Raw genomic sequence first — 23,712 nt, forward strand, 5'->3', positions numbered from 1 at the left:
ATGCCTTACCTATTGTTTTGTTAGCAATGCGCACCACACCCCAGACTAGAACTGGGCTCTCTCCATTTGAAATAGTGATGGGAAGACCCGCCAATATTTGGGGTCTCCCTAAACCTAAAGCCCTGAGGGATGTGGAAAATGTATTATTCGTAGACTACTGTAACCAATTGACTAAAAATCTGTATTTCATTTACCACCAGGTGAATGCTGCCTTACCTGTACGGTTTACGGGCCCAGGACACGATATATTGCCGGGCAGCTGGGTCTTGGTCAAGGCCTACGAAAGGTCTTCCTGTCTCGCGCCTCGCTGGCGTGGACCCTACCAGGTCCTATTGGTCACCCGAACGGCAGTCCGAGTGGCGGGCAAGAAACATTGGATACATGCAACGCATCTGAAGAAGATTCCTCACCCGACGCCACACGCTGCAGAAGAAACAGAACCCCTCGCTGATGCTACGATCTCTGATCTCGGAGTAGCAATCAGCGCTGTGAGTGCATCGGAGAAATCCTCTGAGCCCGAGGAGCTCGGGGAATCGTCCATCTTGTCTCCACACTCTTTTGATCAATCACTTCCGGAAAATCCTGTTTTGAGTTCTGCGACTTCCGTCGCCACTGACGCGACGCTCCCCTCAGGGAGCGACGATACTCTGCTTTTGGATTCAGCAAACTTGGGTACCATCAGGTACAATCTCCGATCACGGGAAAAGTTGTTGCACGACCGTCGTGCATCGGAAGGGAAGAAGTGATTGAAATACTGATATCTTTTTCTTTTGTGAACAAAGGAGAAAAGGAGGGTTCTGTTGGCTAGGGTTGGGAAGGACTAAGAAGTCGCTCGGCCGAAGTGCCGCCAGCAAACGAACATTTGGGGCCGACAATCGGGACAAGCACGATGCCTGCCGCTTTCGCCACTGCTCCTCATATCGAACTTTCTAACAAAGAGGTGACCAATTCGAACAATGGACAATGCTCCTGGGCCCTGAAAACGTACTGTTGTGTCTTTGTTTTTATAATTGTTAGTTTTGCAACTGCTGCCGTGGGACTATGGTACTTTGAAGACATTTATCCTTTGAAGCCTTTGTTACCGACCGAAATTGTACCAACTGTTTTGACTCCCTCTGTACACCTTCATACTCTGTCCCCTAGGGACTCTCGGCATAGACAGAAATATCATAATAACACTTTGATGATAGTGATGAATGCTACGCATGCAATATTTAATAAGAGCAATTGTTGGGTTTGCACGCACTTGCCACAACATGGGAACAAGGGACTGGGATGGTATATACATCCCTTACCTCTGACAACCTCCTGCTATGCTTCTCTTAGAGCACTTTTCTTTGGCCGATGGAATGATAGCATCTCAGGGAACTTCGATGGCACTAATTTGAACGAATTTGAGAGACGTGAATTGACTCCCCTGGGATGCTCGCTTTTCGCAAATAGGAGTAGACCTAACATCGCTTCTATTAGGCCGTCTGATAAACTTTCTTCTCCTTTTCAAAATCTAATATCTTTCAAGATGGCTCCGATAGGCAATAAGGATGCCATGCCTCCTTCTTATTCTATAAATCACAATCCTGATTCTGTCCCTTTCTGTGTACAGCGAAATGGCACTAGGCCAATGGGAGATTTTGAGCTTTGTGTAAATATTGTAAACTTGACTGGGGAAAATAGGCCTTTGTATGTAGGGGGACCCGTTTATTTTGTTTGTGGTAGTTTAGCTTTTCCCTGGTTGCCTAAAGATTGGCAGGGAACTTGTTACTTAGGGATATTATTACCAGGTGTGTTTATAGCTAGTACCTTAGAGGTATCTAAGGCTCGCCCACGGCGAGATAGCGATGGAGATACCCCCGGACAAGTGTTCGGGGATATAGCCAAATCAGTAGTCCCTTTCTGGGGACAAATAGCAAATTCGGAAAACATTAGGGGATTAGCGAGGGTATTGGAGAAAACGATCAACCGGACCACAGACATACTCTACAATATGACCTTAGAGCAAAAGGCGATAAAATTGGTAGCGTTACAAAATCGAATGGCATTAGATGTCATTTTAGCTGAACGGGGTGGAGTATGCAAATTAGTGGGGTCCGCTTGCTGTGTTTTCGTACCAGATTCTTCACCAACTATATTCAAAGCAATTCAGAATTTACACACTCTCAGTTCTGAAGTCCATATCCCTGTAGGAGACTGGAGCCTCAGTACTTGGTTTTGGGATTCTCTGCGATCTTGGGGGTGGAAGGTGCTTTCCGTTATTTTAGGTATTTTAGGGACTCTGTTATTCCTTTGTTGTTGTTTTCAATGCCTCCCAAGTATATGCGGAATGATGGGAGGATGTTGTGCTCAGGTAATGAGTGCAATAGGGCGCAAAATATACACCCCGAAGACAGCATCTAAAGAGTTCATGTTGCAGGAAGTTCTTGTGAACGACCTTATGGCTATTGATGTTTCGGACAATGATGCGGAACCTATAAAAGATAATGCCTTTAAGTATTTTCAAAAGTACTAGAGAAATTGTGTTTTAGCACTTGGCATAGGCCAAAAGGAGGGTCTGTGGAAATCGGTATAATATTGTGACCCCAATCGCATTGTTTAAATGTATGTTGGCCTACGCCAAGCTGTCTAAAAGTACACTGTGAACATAGGTTCCGCGGCAAGGTCTTGACCTCAATGTATTGTGTAAGCCGCCATCTTGGATTTAGCCGCCATTTTAGGTATTCTTGCAGTGTGGAAGTCACCCCGAACCACAAAATGGAGGCCGAATGACATTGCGAGTAAAGACTTCGGCCATGGTGACCTCCGCACACGTGTATAAACAATATGTCCGCAAGCTATTTATTAGGGTCATGAACTAAGACCCTGTCCCCTGTTCAACCTCTTGTAAATCTGTAACTGTATCAGCGGAACTGATCTAAAACGTATGTTCGACCTGGCTACGAACCCTAGCCACAGTTCCAGGAATGATTAATCTACAAGAGGGCTGGCCAATGCAGTACGAAACGTATAAAAGACAGAGCATCCAGATATTCGGTCTCTCCCACTTGCGGTACGAACCTTATCGTTGAAGGTTCGTATGTGAGTCAGAGAGCCGAATAGCTATTCGCATGTCGATTGACTTTGATACTTTGGTAAACTTTGAACTTTGAAATAAAACGTTTTATATGATCCTTTGCAACCTGTGTTGGTGTGTTTTCCATTTGGGCTTCCTGGCCTCATGTTAATTTTTATGTTTCCACAGTAATGAGGCCCAATGTATATATGAAGGCTTGTAATTTTGTAATTTATTATATGACCCCCCTAACCCCCATATAGGTATCCCTGATATTACCAGTATCATTAGACGTGTTTTTCTTTTTTTAACAGTATGTTGTTCGATGCCTTTTTGAATGTTCTGCAATTGCAATTAAGCCACAGCAGCGACCCCCCGCCAGCCCCTCGCCTCTGGCTGATTGGTAATCATTGCACAGCCTATCAGTGTTTTTTTTTTTTTTTTTATCCTATTCGACTTGTCTAGTGCTCTGCGGCTTTCCTGTATATAAACACTCCGTGCACATCAGATAAGTCTGCACGCGAAAGGGCATCAGCAGAATAATTAAACCTTGGGAATAAATTGCAAATATAGCTTCATTTATTTGTCAAATTTAATTTGCATCATAACTAAATGGAGCATTCTTGGTGAATGTAAAAAAAAAAAGAATAATTTGCATTAGGCCCGTGCTAGGTGATCTCTGCTTCAGCTCCTTTGCCGGGCTAATGATAATGTTGTATTAATAAATTGTGACATTATGTGCATATGGTCTTACGTCTTAATTAGGTCCCCAAAGCAATTCAGAAAAAAAAAGTGTTCATGCATTTATGATAATTGCACTTGACCTGCCCCCATTCTTGTTGCAGCAGGTTGGTGAGGTTCTACCATGTATGTCACAATTAGAGCCTCTACCCACCTTTTCGGTTGGCTTCAAAGCTGTCGTAGAGGTTTATCCGCTGAATGTCGTACGTCAAGGTTGTGTTCGGCAGCAAAGTTCTGTTTCTGTTGATGATGTTGGCAGCAAATCGGAAGGCGTGCTCCTCGGCACTTACCACTTGACCAATGGAGCCTTCCAGAAGTTCGAAGATTCCTCCTGCAGGAGAACCAAAATTGCTTAGCAGAAGGTACATTGAGGGTCTAGTGCAGAAATGGCAAACAAGCAATTGCAGTGTTAAAGAACTGTTTCGGTGGATATCCTCCACGCTGGCTCCACCCTTCTGGCTGATAAAGAATCGATGCACTCAGCCAAGATTCACCTACAGCAGTTGCAGAGTACCAGACGAGTATACATAATTTAAAGAAAGAGACAGAGGATTGTTGGTGTGCTACAATTCACCCACAAGCAGCAATCTCACGGGTGACTTGAGAGTGGGTGCAGCAGGCAGTGAAAGAGTGTGTCCGCCAATTGGAGACAATTTAATTAAAGGCATGGCATAGTAAAAAAATGTATTTAAAAAATAGATAGGCAACATAAAAAAAAAATACTAGCATTCTCTTTTTTAAAACTTCCTATGTAAAATTTTGAGCTATTCAAGCTCAAAATTCGCAAAAGCAAGCACATGGGCGCATCCATTTTGTGAAATGGATGCCCTCCTGTGCTGGCTTTTTCTTTTGCAGCACTAATGAAGGAAAAGCCAGCCAGCTGTAGTAAACAAAAGCTACCGCTGGGTGGCTTTCCCTTCATTAGTGCTGTACGCGGAGGACGGGGACCGGAGACCAGAGCAGGAAAGCTGCAGCTGAATCTCGGTCCTGGCCTGCAGGACCGAGGAACAGGCAGAGGGCAGTATGGGGCGCTTGGAATAAACGAAATGTCGAGCGCAAAACTGATAGAATAAGAGATAATGAGGAGGGGAGAGGAGCTACCTGAAAACAGAAGGTGTGATCTAAACTGACGAGGCGTGTCCTGGCACAAAGGTGTGACCAATTGAGTGATCATGGTCTAGGGTTGAGGCGTCGCCTACTGCGGTGGGCTGTCAAAAGGCAGGATGCGTAATCTAGCAGATATAATTGTGGTCTAGCACGATGAGCTTCGGTCAAATGGGGATGGACTTGTGATCAAGTTGAAAGAAATGTGGCCTGCAGCTAAGAGTGTGGTCTGGTGGCGGTGACGTTTTCTAGTGGGTTGAGGTATTGTCTACCGGGAGGAGTTGTAATTGGAAGGGAGCATGTAGAGTGCATGCGGACGAAGGTGTGGACTATTGAGAGGGTGCCGTCAGCCATGCCTTGTGGCGTCTGGTGGTGGGAACTGTGAGTAGCAGTAATGCAGGCTCTCTTTGGTGAGGATCATTAGTTTGGCAAAGGCCCATGGGCTCCACGAATGCGTCATCATTACGGAAGAGATCCAGCAAAGAGGAAGTCATTGTTGTCCGATGAGGACACAGTCTGTTCATGTAGAGAGGAGATCCAGTTGGGCGGTGTGTAAATCTACACAGATAGTCTAAATATACAAATTGTACACTTTATTTGAATAATTTGCAATGAGCCACATGAACATGGTCATATGCATAATAAACATGTCCTAAACCGGTTCTCATTAGAAGTAATGCAGCCATATCTCCATTATAACAGGATATTGCAGGTCCAATGTTGTTTACTTTGATATAGCTGATCCATTCTAACACCTTTCCCCTTCTCTTCCTCTTCCTCTGACTGCTTCACTTAACAGTATTGTCACAAATGCAATTCATGTCCTGCACCGCAACATCAAGTGTCACAATATCTTGCACACAATATAGTGACCTGTCACTGACTATTTCTTCTTTAATGCAATGGGTAAAATGCATAGAAAACAAAATCATCACTGTTTATGTAAAGCCCCCCCACCACTGTATTTGCAATTAAAATATGAACAAAATGCATCTTGTGGATTCTAAGATTTACCCTGTTCTAAAATTTTAGTCCATGAAGTTTTAATTGATTCCAGAAGTCCCAGGGTTTTCCTAAATCCTACCTTCAAGTTCAGTCTAATGGGCAACTGATTGGCTTCAGGGTTCCCCAACCAACCTCTACGCTTCACCATTCATCCCAGGCCATTGAATGTGCTGTTGTCATCCCTACCGTGCTGACCCTGTACTTATACCTGTAGAAGTTTGCATTCCTTTGCCTCTTGCATAATGTAAAACGTGCTAGATATAATGGCCCTCATTACAGTTTTGCCAGTATCCTCTTGGTAATTCTGGCGGGATACTGGCAAAACTGTCTTACCGTTTCTGGCACCTGCTATCACGGTATAACGGGTGGCGGAGACGTCGGTAAGTTCCCATTCCGAAATTGGCGGAATGGGATTGCCGGCATTACCGGCAGCAGTGGTACAGGTAGCATGAATCTGCCATTTATTTGACGGTAGGGGCCTGAACTCCTGGCAGGTCAGCCTGCCATTAGGTCACTGACCCCACCGGCAAACTTGTATCTCCCTAGTCTGGACAAAAATGGCAGTGCCAAAATTATCGGCATTTTTACCGACAATTTTTTGCAGACCGGGGAACTCTGAATGAGACCCAATATCTTGGTGGTGCTTCTTTGTATCAGTGCTGTATGAAAGGTTATCATGTTTCATAGAATACAATTTCAGGTTCCAAACTTCAGTAGGGAAGGATGTCAGTTGCAAATATCACTGATCCATACAGTTCTCACGCTTCTTCACTATAGTCTATGCCATGCACAAGGTCTACTCAGGCAACGAGCCTAGTTATCTATATAAATTGGCCTCTACTAATCCAAGCTCCCATGTAATCCTCCAAAGGGGTTAGATTGGTTAAACATTGGTTGGGCATGTCTAGTAGTTCAGTGACGCAGACTCTTTCCTAGAGTAAAGTCAGAAAGTAACCATCTGGGTTTCGAGTTACTGTGAAAAACCAAACCCTCCACGACAAGCTGCCATGAAGAAGTTGATGACTGAGGAATGGGGATCAAAGCCTGCATCCACTGTATTCCAACAAACTGAAACTATACCAACCACAGTTTTCTGAGTCCCGATCCCCTAGCGATTTAAAGTGACCAAACGGTGACATCTGGATCCCCCCAAAACCTCTCGAATAAATAAGAATGTCTGAATACACAGGCTCCAGAAATCATGATGTTCTACTCTGCCTATTCTCCTTTATAGATTAGGACAATGCAAAAACCACCCCAAAGGCAGCATTGCGCTACAGAAAAAGTCACGATAGTTAATGATTGACAGCTTTATTGCAACACCAACAATGTAAGAAGGTACACTGCATATGAGTTCACATTCCCACAATCCACTTTGCCTGCTGGCAAGATGGCATTATCGCAGTGGATATATGAGCAACCATCAAGGGAGCAACCATCAAGGGGGCAATCTGCAATTTCAGTGGGACCTAATATTATTATGTGGAAAGAGGGCCTGTTCGTGGAAGGCAGCAAACTAGAACTTGGCTTCAGGCAATCAGGTAAATTAAATTAGATTGGGTTGAAAAGAAACCTATACACTTGGGCTCCTTCAGGACGCCACACAAAAGACTCAAGAAACTCAATTTATGGACAACGTATGGTCACAGCAGTACTCTGTTGTCGGCCGCATTTAGAGGAACCAAACCAGCCTAACTTGTTCAATGATTTATGGAATGATAGGATGTCCTCCCCATGTCGGTTCTAAACCTAAGTACCCAGACTAGACCTGTTCTAATTTTCCTCAAATTGACCTCTGATGCTCTTCCTCGAACTTGATTTAATTAACTAAGCTCTTGTCCTGGAATATTATGGGCGATATGTGAGTGTCCACTCACAGGAGTAGATGCCAAGCACCCATTGTCTTTGTAAATGCGCACCAGCAAATTCAAACAGTCTTCCAAAGAATCCCTTCCTCTGGATTGATGTATTATTGAAATTTGACACACAAGTTTTAAAGGACTTCAAAACATTAGCCACTGTACAATTTTAGAATACATGCTTGGTTTATCTTACATAAGATGACACAACTTGGTGTATCTAGAATTTTAGATTCCCCTAGGACCTTTATGGCAGTAAGGGCCTTTACACTTCAATGCACTTGAATCCAGATATCAGCCCCAGCTGCTGGATATTTTACATATGTTCAACTTAGGTCCAGTCTAGCACCCATAGCCCCTCAAGAAATTAATCATTAACTAGCCTTCCAAAAGACTCACTTTTCTTCAGAAAAAGTCCTCCCCTGGCCACTTTGCATCCAAAACATATAAAGTCATGTGAGATGATACATTTGCACCACATACAGGATATTAGCTTATAGGAAGATGAAGATGTGTTGTTTAAAAAAATATATATATATTTTATTGTTTAAAGAGGAGAACCAGCTCGAGAGCAGCAGAGCGCTGTACGGAGTGTTGGAGGCCAGCATTTGGATCGGCATATTTTAACAGTAGTGCAGTACTGTGAGGCATGTGCGGTCGGTGCCTGTGTCTATTGGAATTAGTCCTTGGTCTGGTGTTGTTGAAATCTTAATGGTGTTCATAATTCTCCATTAACACATACCGTGTGGTGGGCTATACATCCAGTGCTTCGATTAAGGTGATGAAGTCCTGGCCAACTCCATTTATCCATAGTAGTTGTCACTTCAATTGCCAAGAGACCAGAGCCGAGGCCTTGTCTGTGCCTAAACAGAAGACTGCAAATTTGCCCTTGCTTGTCAAAACAAGGTCCACAGCACATCCACTGTGTTGACATGTAATTTTGTGGTCCATCATCCAGGCATGAAGCCATGCTAGCATGTTGACTCAGACATGTTTTTTTGGAGAGTCTTCACATCAGAATTAAAAAAATCTGGTTGCTCTATAGGACCTCTTTTTATCTTTGGGCTCATAGTTTTCAGATAGAAAATATTGCAATATCTGCTTCAATCTCAAGTAAAGGGCAACAACTCCTTTTGAGCACAACACAATGCACGTGTTTGAGCTTGCTCATCGGATGCTCAGATGTTAGCCCTTTAACTTGACTTATCTGATGACTTGCCATCGCTGACAGCGAAACATAACTGCAAAGAAGCATCTGGAGATTGGCAGAGTCCCCTGAGCCTTCCTGCAAGAGATGCAACTTCAACAGCTACTTCTGGATGCTTGGACCCACCAAAGCCTGTTGTGAAATTCAGTGGTTCATGTGAGGTACCCAAGAGGGTATGCAACATCATGGAAGTTTAACCCCATACATTCCTCGCGGGGTCCTGCTTATAAGATGTTTTCTCAATACAGAGAGTAACTTTTCTTACCAGAAGACGTGTGCTCCTTTTATGTAGACCCAGGTGTTGGTGGGTTGAATGAACCCTTTTTGGCCTGGATTCCCCTCTAGAGAATTTGGTCAACACTTTTTCATCATTTGCACGTGATCCAATTGATGTTATATTCATGTTGAGCGGGCACCACAATTTGAGTAAACTACTATTTTATTTGTGTTAATTTAGAAATTAAATCAACTTTCTTTCCATGGTATGTGGTCCTGGTGCCAAAGAGTCCCACCGGCTCTGTGGGAGAGAAAAAACAATGTACAAACCACCCTTAGGAACACTAACCCAAGGAATGGAAGGACCTCTTGTGTGGATTGCAGACAACATTTTTAACAACAGCTTAAATGGCTTAGTTTTTTAGTGACTTTTTCTGTTAAAAAGATCAATCTTCAATGCTGCTTCCAAGTAATAAATGTCAACTCCCACAAATTCTTATTTAAAAAAAAAAAAAAAAAAGATTATTTAATGCCAAAACACAGGCAAATGTTCATGTGCAATGCATGTCGGTCCTTTGACCATCTTCAGGGACCATAATCTAAAAAATGATAAATGAACAGAAATGTCACTTCACCAAAATATTATGTATGCTCTCAAAAACATCCACTGCAAAACGCGAGTCTCCCCACCTGTCTGTTTTTCTATGTCAGCATCTATAAAATATTACACAAAAATAACTATTTTTTAAATACTTTTAGGTTGTACCAGAGGTAAAGCACAACATTAATGATTTTGTAAAAAGTTGGAGTCATACCTGAGGTATTGTTTTCATCTACAGGATAATCAATGTTTTGTTTTCTGGAGGAAGTATTCTAACGTTCTCTACTTTTGCAAAATACTTCTTGGCCCTCTGTATGGCCTTTAGTGGGTTCTCCAGGAAGGCAATGTTCTCCGTCTCCGTCACTGTAACATTCTATTTTTCACTGTAAGCAGTCGGATCATGCATTAGGTCTGGGTCATCTTGTGTTGTCTGGATCTCCAAGGAGATGGATAAAGCACTTTTGCCTCATTGGGAGAGCCATGATAAGGATGTGCAAGCTGTGACAGCCCGCTTTTTCCTTTCTCAATTCTCTTTCGTGTTGGTCCAGCCACGGTTTGACTGGGAACCAAAAGAGAGCCAGGAAAGAATTTTGGAAGTGGCCCCATATTACACATTTTCAGCGAGGCCAACCCTTTTCCTATGAGAACATTTGGAAATAAAATAGGTTACCACACACGAGAGACCCAGGGTGTAGTGTAGAGGCCTACTGGGAAATCTCCAGAGTTCCCTATGGGCCAGTCCACCGGTGGGTCCAGCAGTAGTGTCTCTTGTTCTTCCCTTCATGAGCAACATCTGTTTCTATGCCTAATTTGTCTTTCTGCATTGCGAGATCAGACCGAGTTTGGTTTTTGTGACTGTGTCTTTCGTAGTGAGGAGTGGGAGCAGGATTGTGAGGAACTCAGTGATACAAGCAGTGGTAGAGGGGCAACTTTCCAAAAATGTTTTACAGGACCCTCCAGACGTGGGGGTGCATTAGAATCAACATGCAGTGGGCTGTTTTCTTTGGCATATTTCATGGCCTCCTTTTCGCCCAGAATATACTTTTGCTTAACACATTTATTTATTTATTTTGCATTTTTAAAGCACTAACAGAGCCCGGGGGGCATCTAGGCGCTGTTTCAGGAATATGTCTCCTAGTTGCTTTGTGTCGTCTTGTTTCCAAGGTGAGCACGTTGGTACTGAGCTACCCTCCACATACAAAGCACACACACAAAATCACTAAAGCCAAAGAGAACCATTAAACATACACGACACTGAACTGTGTGACAAAAGACATGAGAACGTCCTAATTTATCCATGTATTTCCATCAGAAGAGATGCCACAAAAAATAGCACTGCAAAGATTTTCCTCATGCTTTAATATTCAAGGGTTACACAATAAGTAGCAACAAATAAGCCAAGAGACAAATATGTGTGTGGTTTTCAATGCATGATTGTGCCTGTGATGATATATGAGGAAACAGGATAATCCAGTAAACCATGAAAGAGGTTTTTTTAATAGCAAACGCTGCAGACTGAATCAATTCCAGCGACTCACAATGTCTGCAGATGAGACACAGTGAGCTTTAATGCTTTGCCCAGCATCACTCACTTTGCCCAGCCTGCAACTCCCTCTTCGCAGGCTCCAATTCTCGGAACATTAACAAACTTCAAATTATTCAGAACAATGCTGTAAGAGTGGCAGTCAACATTCCCAAAAAAGATCACATCTCAACAGCTAGACATAAGATCCACTGGCTCCCGGTCTAGGAACGTATCGCATTTAAAAAGCTTTCCCCAACACATAAATGTCTATCAAATAGTGCCCCAAACTATCTAGCTAATCAAATCTCCAACGTGCAGTCCAATAGACCTACCCGGCCCGCTTACTCATTCCGTCTTGACGTCCCACGCTACAGTTTCCAAAAAGCAGGAGGCTGCAGCTTCCCAATGATCACGGCCAAACAATGGAACTCCACACCATTAGTACTGAGATCAGATCCCTCTCTCTGCTCCCTCCTCAAAGTCCTCAAAACGTGGGTCTTCAGCCAAAGCAAATAGCCTTCTGATGTAACCATTCTATTATATCTTAGCATTCATAAGTGGTAACCTAATGTAAACTACAACGAATGCAACCTCAGACTACATGTAACTACTGTAACTGTTTAACAAAACAACCAAATGTAACATGTAACCACTGTACCTTTAAGACAACATGTAACTATCTTATCCATCAACCAAATGTAACATGTAACCACTGTACCTTTAAGACAACATGTAACTATCTTATCCATCAACCAAATGTAACATGTAACCACTGTACCTTTAAGACAACATGTAACTATCTTATCCATCAACCAAATGTAACATGTAACCACTGTACCTTTAAGACAACATGTAACTATCTTATCCATCAATCAAATGTAACATGTAACCACTGTACCTTTAAGACAACATGTAACTATCTTATCCATCAACCAAATGTAACATGTAACCACTGTACCTTTAAGGCAACATGTAACCAATGTAACCGTTAACCTTATGCAACAAGCGCCTAGACAACGCTGGGTTTGGTGCGCTTTACAAAAGCCAAAATAAATAAATGGTGAGTGGGGAAACGGGGATTTGAGCCCAGTCTGCGGTTCAACCACTTGACCATATATCTTCCCAGCTTTATTTCATATAGATGTGTGTAAAGCTTTAGGTTTCATAAGCTTAAATAAAACGTGCTGTGTAGTGTAAGAGGATTCAATTCAGCACTACCGCCAAGTTAACGCCTAGTCTATAATACTGAATGAAAACCCTTATTGATATATCTTTAGGTCCAGTTCATGCGTTCTGGATGACTACCCTTGTATGACACCCCTCTCTTGGAATCCCCCTGACCCCACTGAGCCAAGAAGTAGTTCTGTTTTGCAAGTTTAAAAAGTTTATTTGATAAATTAAAATATAGATATCGTACTTTATAATAAATTAATAATTGAGTATTACACTTAATCTGATCTGATAAAGATTAGCAACGGAGAATCTGGCACTAGCACACTTCTTATAATCACTTAATGAGTTGGCATGAAATGGATAAGATAGCACACTGGTAAATAGGTACAACAGAAAAAGGTGGTAAAGAATGCTTTATGTAGTTCAAATGGATGTAATGTTGAATAAAATTGCAATACAGAAAATACTCAATATGATTTCAATAGACAATGTAATCACTTTTCTCTGGCAATCCCTCCCCCCTTTTTATGCAATGCAAGGAATGGAAGGAAGCACACAGTTCTCAGAAATGCAATCAATGTAATCAGTTCAATCCCCCCCAAGCTTAGACAGAAGTTTGAAAACACAGGTAAGAGTTTTGAAAACACAGGCCCAAATGCTTGGATATGTGCTGGCAATGAATGAGAAATATGCTGGAAACGCTTTTAATTCACTTTTGGAGGTTCAGGATGAGTGGTATCTAGTTAATATTAGTCCAGGCTCACACTAGCAATGATGCAGGAATGATTAGCAGGTTAAACGAATTTCTTGCAAATGAAATCAGTCAGCAGCAGTTTTTTTTTACATGTGAAGAAATTGCAAATCGCGGCAAAATTCGCGGATGCGCCGAGCGCTATTACAGAGGAACCGCGAGGACTATCTCTACCGTTTTGGGGTCCTAAGAAAGCCTGGGATCTCAGCTTCCAAATAAAAGTTATTGCAAGTCTCTAGCTCAAACGGTTGCGGAGATATGAGCAATTTAGTGAAGGTCGTTTTTGGTTTTGTAAATTTTAAACGCACACTTTTTCAAAATGACAAATTTTACTTTTTGCGGCTAGAATGACAGGTGACAGCTAGGAGGCAGTTCTACTTAGATTAAATAGGTTGAATTATATGAATTTAAACTAAGAGATTGGTTCTACACAGTTCTGCTGGGTACTCACACTATACTCTTGAATTAAATGGGCCCCGTCACGGATCTGGTCAGGGTTTTAAACTGGATTCTGGTCTGGTCTGGTCAGATCTTTCCGGGTTCTGCTCACAGCGCCTGGTCTGGTCTCTGCTAGGCACAGCACTGCTTTCCCTCTGGTCTCTGCTCTCTGCTCTGGTCTCTTAGTACTGGATAGATTGATGAATTTGAAGTCTGGATCTCTGGATGTTGTATGGTCCAGCAGGGCTTTCAGCGGCAGATGAAATTGAATGTCCCTATGTGTCCTGACTCTCTGCTTTTTATCTGTTTCTTGAGAATGGGCGTGTGTGTTACATCACTAGACTTGCCCCTCTCGCTCGCCATAGGTCAGCTTTCATTCGTCTCCTTGATTGGCGAACTGAAATGAAGTGTCATCATGATGTCATTTTATGATCTCTTGAAACCACCTCCCTTATCATCTGTGCACCCAAATCTATATATGATAAAAATACATACTTCAGAGTTACACAGTTGTTTGAAATTACATATACATGGTGTGGCTGAATTTAGCCATGTCTATGTCCAAATCTGCTCATTCTCGGAGCTCGCATTCAAAGAGTGCACATAATTGACTTTTTAACTGCTTTTTCAATTTCTGACATGGACCCAACTTTACATACATGTGTGCAGGGGGTAGGGACATTAACTGATGAAGTTTCAGATTTTTAACATGCACACATTTAGAGTAATATCCACTTTTCCGCTAAAACCCCCCTGAACATACCCCCAATTCCTACCACGTCTCAAACTGTGGGCAGAAAAATCACAAGAATTATGGTATCATTTATAAAATTTTCACATGTCCGCACTATGAGTTATCCGCCTTTTTATAAAACCATATCCTTGCTGCAGGGGTGTGTCTTTTCAGGTCACATGGTACAGAAACCAGTCTTTCCAGTTTCTGCCAAGCCAGCTTGCTTCTCACAGGCAGTGCTCCTCCCAGCTTTTCCAGGAGGAAGCCACTTTTTACGACGTCTGTAATAAAAACCTTTGCCTAAGTGAGGAGGGCTTTGTTCACTCTCTGGCAGAGCACAGGAAATTCAATTATCAGATAGCTGGCATATCCTTAGTGTGGGCAGCAAAAGGAACATTGGCCTGGGAACACAGTTGTGGCTCCAGTTTCACTCCTGATGGGGGTTAGTTGCTAGGCAAAATCAAGTTCCTTAAGCCAGACTTTCAGCTAACTTTCATTTCTGTTCCCCATTTTTCTGCCTTCAAATAAACTAAACATTTTTACATATGCAGCTAGAATGCTGATTCTAAGTTTAAAACTATGACATTTAAACAATTACAAAGGCATGTGACACCAAACATAGGTCACTCATTTAATCTAAACATTTTCGATTTTGGTGGTTTTAAATCCAGTGCAACTTAAACTGCTGCAATCCACAGCTCAGCCAGTCTTGTTATACATTGTTTTGTGCTCTTCATTTCTCAGATTTTGTAGGCACACAAAACTCCATTCTGCCAAATTTCTGCTGGTGTTCAGTGAATATTTTGCACATGTTGCACTGTTAGAAATAGGCATTTTGGCTTGCCTTCAGAAACACACAGAGTGGTTTTAAAACGCCGGCTTTTGAATAGTGGTGAGTACTGGTACTGCACCCATTTTTGGGATTTAAGAAATGAATTCCCCACACTTCTAGGTTGCATTTGGCAATCAGCATTGCCATTCCCAATGGTTTCAAACTACTGTGCGGGTAGTCCAATGGTGGTTTTAAAGCGCTTTGAAGCTAACCGGCGCTCCTGTTTTTCCTTTGGCAACCCATTTCCCTCATGGCAACCCGGCCTTTCATTCTCGCACCGGTGGGTGGCAAGTGAGGCAACCATTTTGGTGAGCGCACAAACTGCGCAGCTTTCCTGGATTTCAGCGCACATGTGGGTTTTCCGCCATCTTGAGTTTCCTAAGCCCACAGCACCAAATGTTGTAGCAGGATAGCTTAAACGTGGGTCAGGACACCCAACAGGTCCCCCCCACGCGATTGTCCCTTGATTTTGAGACGATGGGGAGTCGCGTGCACAAGGGTTTTTGACCCATGCACCGGTCTGTCCGCACAATCTTCTTCCTCTTCTGTAGATGGCACAGTTCAGCATCTTCTTCTCCATCCAGTACTGATCGATCGGTTCTCCTCGCCGGTCCTGATGGGTGTATTGGGCGGTCCACTGGGCCCATTGTGTCTTCGTTCCCGGTCTCCGGATCGTCCTTCTTGGCCCGTCTCCGGTTTCCTTTCTCCTAGGACGACAAAGGAAGAGCGGCAATACCTACTCATAGACGATTTTTTTCCACCACTGTTGAGATAGTGGGGCAGCATATGCATTGCATCATCACGAAACATTACATTCTTATTTTGAAAAACAACAGTATAACTAAGAGACAGTTTCATGTAAATCACAATATTTTAGAGACTAGATGTGGTATGTTTTATGATTGGAACTGAATTAGTCTGATACAGTACCCGCTAGGATTCCAGAGGATTCCTCCAGTTGTTGCAGAGTGTGCCTGGGATGGCAACATTTCAACTGGTTTATGTGGACCCACTTGTCTTCCCCCTCTGCCGAACCGCCTTTGGGGATGCGGATCTTGTAGGCCACAGGGGAGATCTTATCGACGATCTCAAAGGGTCCCTTCCATGTAGGCAAAAATGTGCGCTGCTTGGCCTGGTTCCTTTGGAAGTTGTATAGATAGACCCGGTCTCCCACCTGATATTCCTTCCTGGAAGTTTTCAGGTCATAATGGGTCTTCATGCTATCAGCCGATCTTTCTAGATTCCGCTGAGCATAAGCAAAAGCATGTTGGAGGTGTTTCCTTAAATTCTCTACATACTCATGAGTAGTGGAGGCATTTATCAGTGTCTGCTCTTGGGTCCTGTAGAGCAAATGCTGAGGAAGCACCATCTTGCGCCCAGTCATCAACTCAAATGGTGACATTTTGGGTGCAGATGAAGGGGTAGATCTGATGGCCATTAGGACCAGAGGTAATCGGATATCCCAACTTGGCCCAGAATCTGCCACAAACTTCTTTAATATGCTCACAATTGTCCGGTTATATCTCTCTACTGCCCCAGAAGAAGCTGGTCTGTAAGCAATATGCAGCTTTCTCTTGACCCCCAGTATCTCCCACATCTTTGTCATTACTTCACTGGTGAAGTGGCTACCTCTGTCTGACTCAATCCTTTGAGGTAGACCAAAACGGGAAAAGATGTGGTTAATCATCAAGGCAGCAGCAGTTTCTGCCTTGCAATTTTTGGCTGGGAGACATTCCACCCACTTGGTAAACAAGCATGTCACGGTCAACATGTACTTATTCCCCCTAGCCGAGCGAATCACAGGGCCTACAAAGTCGATTTGTAAATCTGACCATGGCAGGGTCATTCCCCTCTTTTGGAGAGGCGCGCGGTGCGTAAGGGATGATGGCTGAAATTGTGCACACACAAGACACCCCTTCAAATATTGGTTGAGGTCCTGCCCCATGTGTGGCCAGTATGCAACCTCTCTTAAGATTTCCAATGTTGTGTGAAACCCCCTATGACCGGCAGTGGCCGCATCATGGGCGTGACTTAACATCAGGCTTCGGAATGAGGTAGGAACCACCCATTGATCATGGCCAGCTTTGGATTTCCTTACCAACAAACCGTCTTGGATCCGGAACATTTTTGGACATTTCATCAACACTCTCAGGTCCTCTTTCCCAATGTAATCGGTATCCGTCAGGGGAAAGTTCTCAGGGTCCTCAAGGTGCTGGTAAAATCTACCAATTATTGGATCCCCCTTCTGAGCAGTAATCAAATCAGCATCAGGGGTCTCCTTACTCCATTGTGCAATTGAAAGGTCATTGTGAGCATTTGTCTGGGACCTAGTGATGGCAGTGACCTGGATTTCCCCCAACAGGGACTCAATCTCAATTAGATCCCCTTGGATGGCCCCGGTTTTGGCCAGCTGATCAGCTAAGTCATTTCCAGTTTTGTCTGGTCCCTCTACTTTGGAATGACCCTTGATCTTTTTCCAATAGATGGTCATCTCATTCGAGGCGACCAGATCATCAATGTTTTGGATCAACTTCCCATGTTTCAAGGGTTTGTTGTTAGCACATAACATGCCTCTGGTTTTCCAATTAACCAGGTGCTCCACGAACCCGTTCCGTACATAATCCGAATCTGTGATTATGACCAGTTCGTGGAGTTGATGCTGGACAGCAGTGAGGATGGCCTGATGCACAGCCATCAATTCTGCCACCTGACTACTTCGGGGACCAATTTTGTATCCAGCGGAGGGTTCTGGGGACTCATTCACCCATGCATTCCCTACGCCGGCCACCAGTTCTTTCTCCCCGTTGTTGTCAACATGGTAAGAGCATCCATCCACATACACAGTGGGCATTCCCTCACATTTGTCTTCTTCAAAGACTTTGTGGGGGGAATTAAGGTATGCCTCCATGTTGTCCTTTATTTTTAGACTTTCGTCCTCGAGACAGTTTTCTCTGGCACAATCATGCAAGTCAGCCAGACCTTGCGCGAGGGGACTCTTCTTGTTTTGGCCATATCTGACCTCCACAGGAAAGCCTTGCATTGACAGAATCCAGGAAGTAATTCGGGAATTACTCACATTTCCGGCCCGGATTCTGTCACTTTGGAGATATTGCAGAGGCTGGTGTGGAGTCTCCACTATGATGTGTTCCCCCTGGATAAACGGGCGGTAATTCTTCAATGCCCACACCGTTGCCAGGAGTGCCTTCTCACAATCGTTGAATTTTTCCTCCACAGAGGATAAAGTTTTGCTCGCATAGGAGATTACTTTATTGACCTTGTCATGCTTTTGATATAATACTGCCGTCAAGCACGTATTAGAGAACCCCGTCTCCAGGAAGAACTCCTTGTTTCTGACAGGGTAAGCTAGGCAAGGCGCTTGTGAGAGGCTTCTTTTGAGTTGTCTTACTGCCTCGGCTTGTTCTGGACCCCATTCCCACTTGACCCCCCCCTTCAGGAGATGAATCAGGGGTCTGGTGATCTCTGCGTAGCCCTCAATGAACTTTCTGCTGTAATTAGTCAGTCCGAGGAGGCTCCTTAATTCTCGCAGAGTTGTGGGGTCCTTCAGTTTCTGAAGTGCTTCCACTTTCTTTTCCTGGGGACAGAGACCCTGAGGAGTAATCTCATGCCCCAAGAAATTAACACGGGTTCGACACCACTGTGCTTTCTGAAAGGAAAGTTTTGCTCCGGCGGCCCTCAACTGTGTCAGAACATAACGGATCTCCGCTATGTGTTCCTCCACAGATGAACTTTTAATGAGGACATCATCTACATAAGCCAGGTTACCCCTTGCACCCAAGTCGGGCATGGCCTTATGTAGGAAAATGTTGAATTCATTGCCGGAGTTGAGGTATCCGAAGGGAGTCCGGGTCCATGTGTACTGCTGGCCCCCAAAGGTAAAAGCCAGCTTGTATTGGTCCTCCCTACTGACAGGCACAGTCCAGTATCCGTTGGTCAGGTCTATTGCAGTGAATACCTGTGACCCCTGGATCTGGGCCAGCCCTTGGTCAATGTAGGGAAGAGGCCACCGGGAAGTATGGACCCGTTTGTTGAGCTCCCTGAGGTCGGCGCAGAGTCTCCACTGGCCGTTTGGCTTCAATATTCCCAGCACCGGATTATTGAAGGTGCTGTGGACTGGACGGATTATTCCCCGGGACTCAAGGTTCTTAATTATTTCAGTAAGGGACTCCATTGATGCGAGAGGCAAGCGATATTGCTTCACAAACACTGGAGTCATGCCAGGGTCCGTGGGGATTGTTGTGGTGTGGATGTCGGTGCGACCACAGTCATATGAGTCTACCGCAAAGAGATCTTGGAAATCCAAGAAAACTTGTTTCAACTTTTGCTTTTGTTCCAGAGTCACACAGGCATCAGCTAGGTTGACTCTCTCTTCCACCATCTGCCTGAAGCCTGGAACGACTTCTGGTTTGGCTATCTCAGCGGCCTCCTCCAGCTGGGTGGAGAAGTCCCTGGTCAGAGTGCTGATTTGGACCGGAGGCTTCAGGTGGGAAAGGCAGCCCTCATGGACTTGGAAAATCACCTCATCCCTCCTGAAGTCACACGTCACATCTTCCTTACCATAGGGGCAGGAAGTGTACACCAGGAAGTTCCCCCCATGCCGGGTAAAAATCCTGTCTGGTGTTGTATTGTCATCACTGTCACTGTCAAAACAGTCCTTGGGGATTGGTCCTAACAGTTCATTTACAAGATCCATGGAGAAATGTCGGTCATCAACCGCCATTCCAATAATGGTGCCTGCGGCTAGAGTAATACTCTTTAAGTCGCTGTTATCCACCTCTATTAGAATGGTGTCATGTTCTATGTTGACTAATGGAGTTGGGTTTACCCCCAACCCTTGCTGTTGGAGAGAAGCATTTAGATGTATGTAAGCATCAGGGTTTTTCAACTCTTGTCCCCTTTTAACTTTCACTTCCAGGGAGAATTGTCGGGTCCTTTCTGGGATGGTGACTTCCTCTTTAACCTGAATTTCAACTGCATAAGGTAGCAATTGAGCTGACCTAAATGCTTTTTCTGGATCAACAAAGCCCATGGGATTATCCGCTAATCGGGACCAAGCTTTGAAGTTTATTAGGTCCAAACTAATGGCAAAGCGATTGAGAATGTCACTGCCTAAGTAAAAGGCGGCAGGGACGTCTCGCACGACCCAACAATTGTGGACTATGCTCTTGTTGCCAATGGAGATTTTGAGCATACACCTGCTTGGCAGGAGATGTTTGGAGTCAGGTGCTTCCAGGTCCATTTCCCATTTGTCTATCAGTTTGAAGGTGGGAATGGCTGGATCTTTTGGGAGTTGGCAAAACATGGCTTCGCTGATGAAGCTCTTACCGTTGTTCACACACACTCGAGCGAGAACAGAGTCCTTCCCATCATTTAACTGAACAGGGATGAACAACTGCTCTCCAATTTGCTGAAGATCAGCCAGGCTCTGAGCTGATTTCACATCTTTCTGGACTATAGGAGTGGGAGTTTCGGATTGTGGATTAGTATAGAATTTCAGAGTGTTTCCTTCCAGCGTGGAATACCACTTTAGACTGGAAGGAAGGTTGATTTTCAGAAATAGAGAGGACCCCCCATCACCAGTCTGTTGTCCTACTGCTATTACTGTCACGTCTGGAATTTGGTTGTTCTGGAAGTGAAATTCTACTTGGTCAGATTTTTGTTCAACCATGTGGCATGTGCCGTTTAAACTAACATGGTTGACACTCTGTTTTAATTTTATTGGTCGGCTAGTCTGAGTCCAGAGGACCTTGTTGACGCAGTCTATTAGGGGTGACAACCTTCTCAGGAGGTCATTCCCTAGTAAACAAGGGGTGCCCTCTGGGGTCACAACTATGACCGGGTGTTTCAACTTATGTCGCCCGATCTTAATGTCCAAGTCTGCAGTCCCCTCAACGGGAATTTCTTTCCCGTCGAAGTTCTGCAGTTGTCCAGGAAGGGAGGTGAGAGGAATTTGGTAATTCTCTCCCCTTCCTGCATTCAGTTCGTCAAAGGCCCTTCTGGACAGAAGGGTAGCTTGAGATCCAGTGTCCACCAGCGCTGAGATTGTACCCTGCCCCTGTACTTGTACCGGGGCATAATATCTTCCCTCCTTCTCCTCAAGGGGGCACAGATAATGTACATTTTTGGACAACTGGTGGGCTAATTTTCTGGTTTTGGACATCGCTAGCGAAGAGATTTGGGCAGAATCTCGTGGAGAGCCTTGGGAATCTGAAAGAAAAATTTTGCAACTGGAGATCAGAGCCATTGTGGGTTTCCCTGGCTCCGTTTCTGGGCCGCCCCTCCCTTTTTGGAGGCAGTCCCCAGGATGGGTTTGAACCAGGGGATTTTCTTGCTGTTGGTTCTGGGATGAGATGGTGGGCGGCGGTAGCTCAGTCTCCACATCTCCCCAGTCTTGATTTGCATCCCTAGGGACCCATTTTTCTTTGGGAGGAGTTCCCCCCTCTCTGAAGGAGAAGATCCTTTTCCCAGGATCCTCTGAGGATCCCTCTCCCTCAAATTGGAAGATCTGTACCTCCTCCTCAAACTGAGTCTGTTTGGGTCTTTTGTTTCTCCTACCCCCCCTCTGCTCCTTAGGGGGCAGACTTTCAGGGGCAAGAGATTTTGTTTCCGGTTCCTGGGTTTCCAGGGGCTGTTTACAAGTGAGGAAGGAAGCTTCCTCCAAGGCTTTACACCCCCCTTCCCTTTGTGCCCCCTCCCTGGGAACCGGTGATTTATCGGGGTGCTGCCCCCGTCATTGTTCTGGAGCACCAGGTCCAGAGTTGGGTGCGTTCTGCGCCGGCATGCTGATCTGAGGGTTCTGCTGCGCCCTCAGTATATGACCCATATCCCGCGCCATGTTTTGAACCTGGCGCTCTAACTGGGAAACCCGCTCAGGCTGATACGGGGCCCTGTTTTCTCCCCTGGGCTGATCCCGGGAAGGGTAGCTGTCCCTCCTCTGGTAGTACCCCTGGTTGGGAAGATTTTGGTACCCCTCCACCCTTGGCCTCCCCTCTCCCGGATTCAGTGGTCTGGGCTCAGGGAATTGAGGAAAGAAGGATGGATGATTTTGGGGTTGGAAGTCGGGTGGATATCTGGGGTAAAAGTTCTGCCCAGGGTTTGGTAAATTTCTGCCCTCCTGTGGGAAGTTTGGAGGGAAGTTCCCTGGGTTAGGTGCTTGGCTGGATCCCCCCCCTTGGGCTGGAGGAGTCCACACATAACCCAGGATGGGTCTGTTACCTTTGTAGCGAGGACTTACATAGTCAGGAGAGCGAGGGACCCCATTTGTGGGGCTGCCTCCCTGGCTCCCTGTCTGTGACTGGCCCGAGGACCTTCTGGGCCTAGCATTATTCGGTGCAGGTAGGTTTTTAGGCCCCCCCATCTCCAAATCCAAAACGGGGGTGACCTTTACCTCTGCCACCTTGGCAGCAGCAGGGGTGCTGTTGGCTTTGGGGTTTTTCTGGGCGTTGCTTTTATTTTCTATGGGCTTCTGCACCTCATAAATGCGGGTAGCCTGTTCAATGACCCAGTCTAAAGATCTTTTCTCGTGAAAATCCCTCACGAGCTGGGTCATGATATATTTGGGCAAGGCATGGAAAAACGTGTTGATGAATTCACGGCTATCCGTGCGCACCCTTCTTGTGGTCTGTGCAAAAGCCCGCTTTAACTCCTGCACAAATTCTTGTGGGGCCTGATCCTCCCCACATTGCAAATTGTAGGCTGCCTTGCGAGCCTCTTGAGGGTTTCTGTGAACAGAAAAATGTTTCAGGATGGCCGCCTTATAGGTGGACCATCTTAAATGATTTTGGTCCTCCAGCCCCGCAAAGAAACTGGAGTATTCCGGGGAGAAGGTCCACTTTACATATTGAATGCAGCTTTGGCTGTCCTTCAAATGGAAAGTCTCCATCATTTGTTCAAACAACTCTAAGTGCTCCCAAACAGAATACTTAGCGTTCTTATGGTAAGGCGTGATGACGCTCCTGATCGCCTTAATCTGCTTTAAGGGGTCCTTAAGCAAGGCCCTTTTTGCCTTATTGGCCTTTTTGGTTCGGGTAACCCTTGTCCATTCTTCGTCAGACTCAGAGGCACTGCTCCCAGAGGTTCCCGTCTGTTCTTCCAGGTTTTCCCGGATTCTGCGAGCCTGGGAATGGCTGGCAGAATGTGGGGACCTGGTCTCCTGTGTCCTGCGCAGTTCAGAGGAGTCTTCAGATTCCTCCTTGCTGCCAGGATTTGATGGGTACCCCCTCCACTGACCTAACTGGGCAGAGGTTTTCAGGATGCCCTTAATGGGCCTACTCTCCTGGGGTTCCCCATTGAACTGTACTGTACTTGGGTGCCCATACCCGGATGCCCACCCCTCCATTCCTGAGTGGTACTGGCCTATGAGCCCCATACTCTTAGCTGGATAGTAATCTGCCATCCCTGTGGCCCTGTGCTCATGTGCGCCAGGGGACATGGGGGTGGTAGAGTCCAGGGACTGGGGAAGAT

The 23,712-nt window shown here is 45.0% G+C and overlaps 1 protein-coding gene across 2 annotated transcripts in view; it reads right to left on the minus strand.

The window, feature by feature from the left end:
* GRIK3 (glutamate ionotropic receptor kainate type subunit 3) overlaps positions 1 to 23,712 on the minus strand; it is a 1,124,179-nt gene that overhangs the window by 598,110 nt on the left and 502,357 nt on the right. For both annotated transcript variants that reach the window (XM_069622638.1, XM_069622639.1), the window contains exon 2: positions 3,942 to 4,118. In XM_069622638.1, coding sequence (XP_069478739.1) covers positions 3,942 to 4,118 — 177 coding nt within the window. The remainder of the gene's footprint in view (positions 1 to 3,941; positions 4,119 to 23,712) is intronic.

This window comes from Ambystoma mexicanum, chromosome 11 (assembly GCF_040938575.1).
Source record: "Ambystoma mexicanum isolate Mex_15411 chromosome 11, UKY_AmexF1_1, whole genome shotgun sequence".
In the NCBI taxonomy this organism is placed as follows: Eukaryota; Metazoa; Chordata; class Amphibia; order Caudata; family Ambystomatidae; genus Ambystoma; species Ambystoma mexicanum.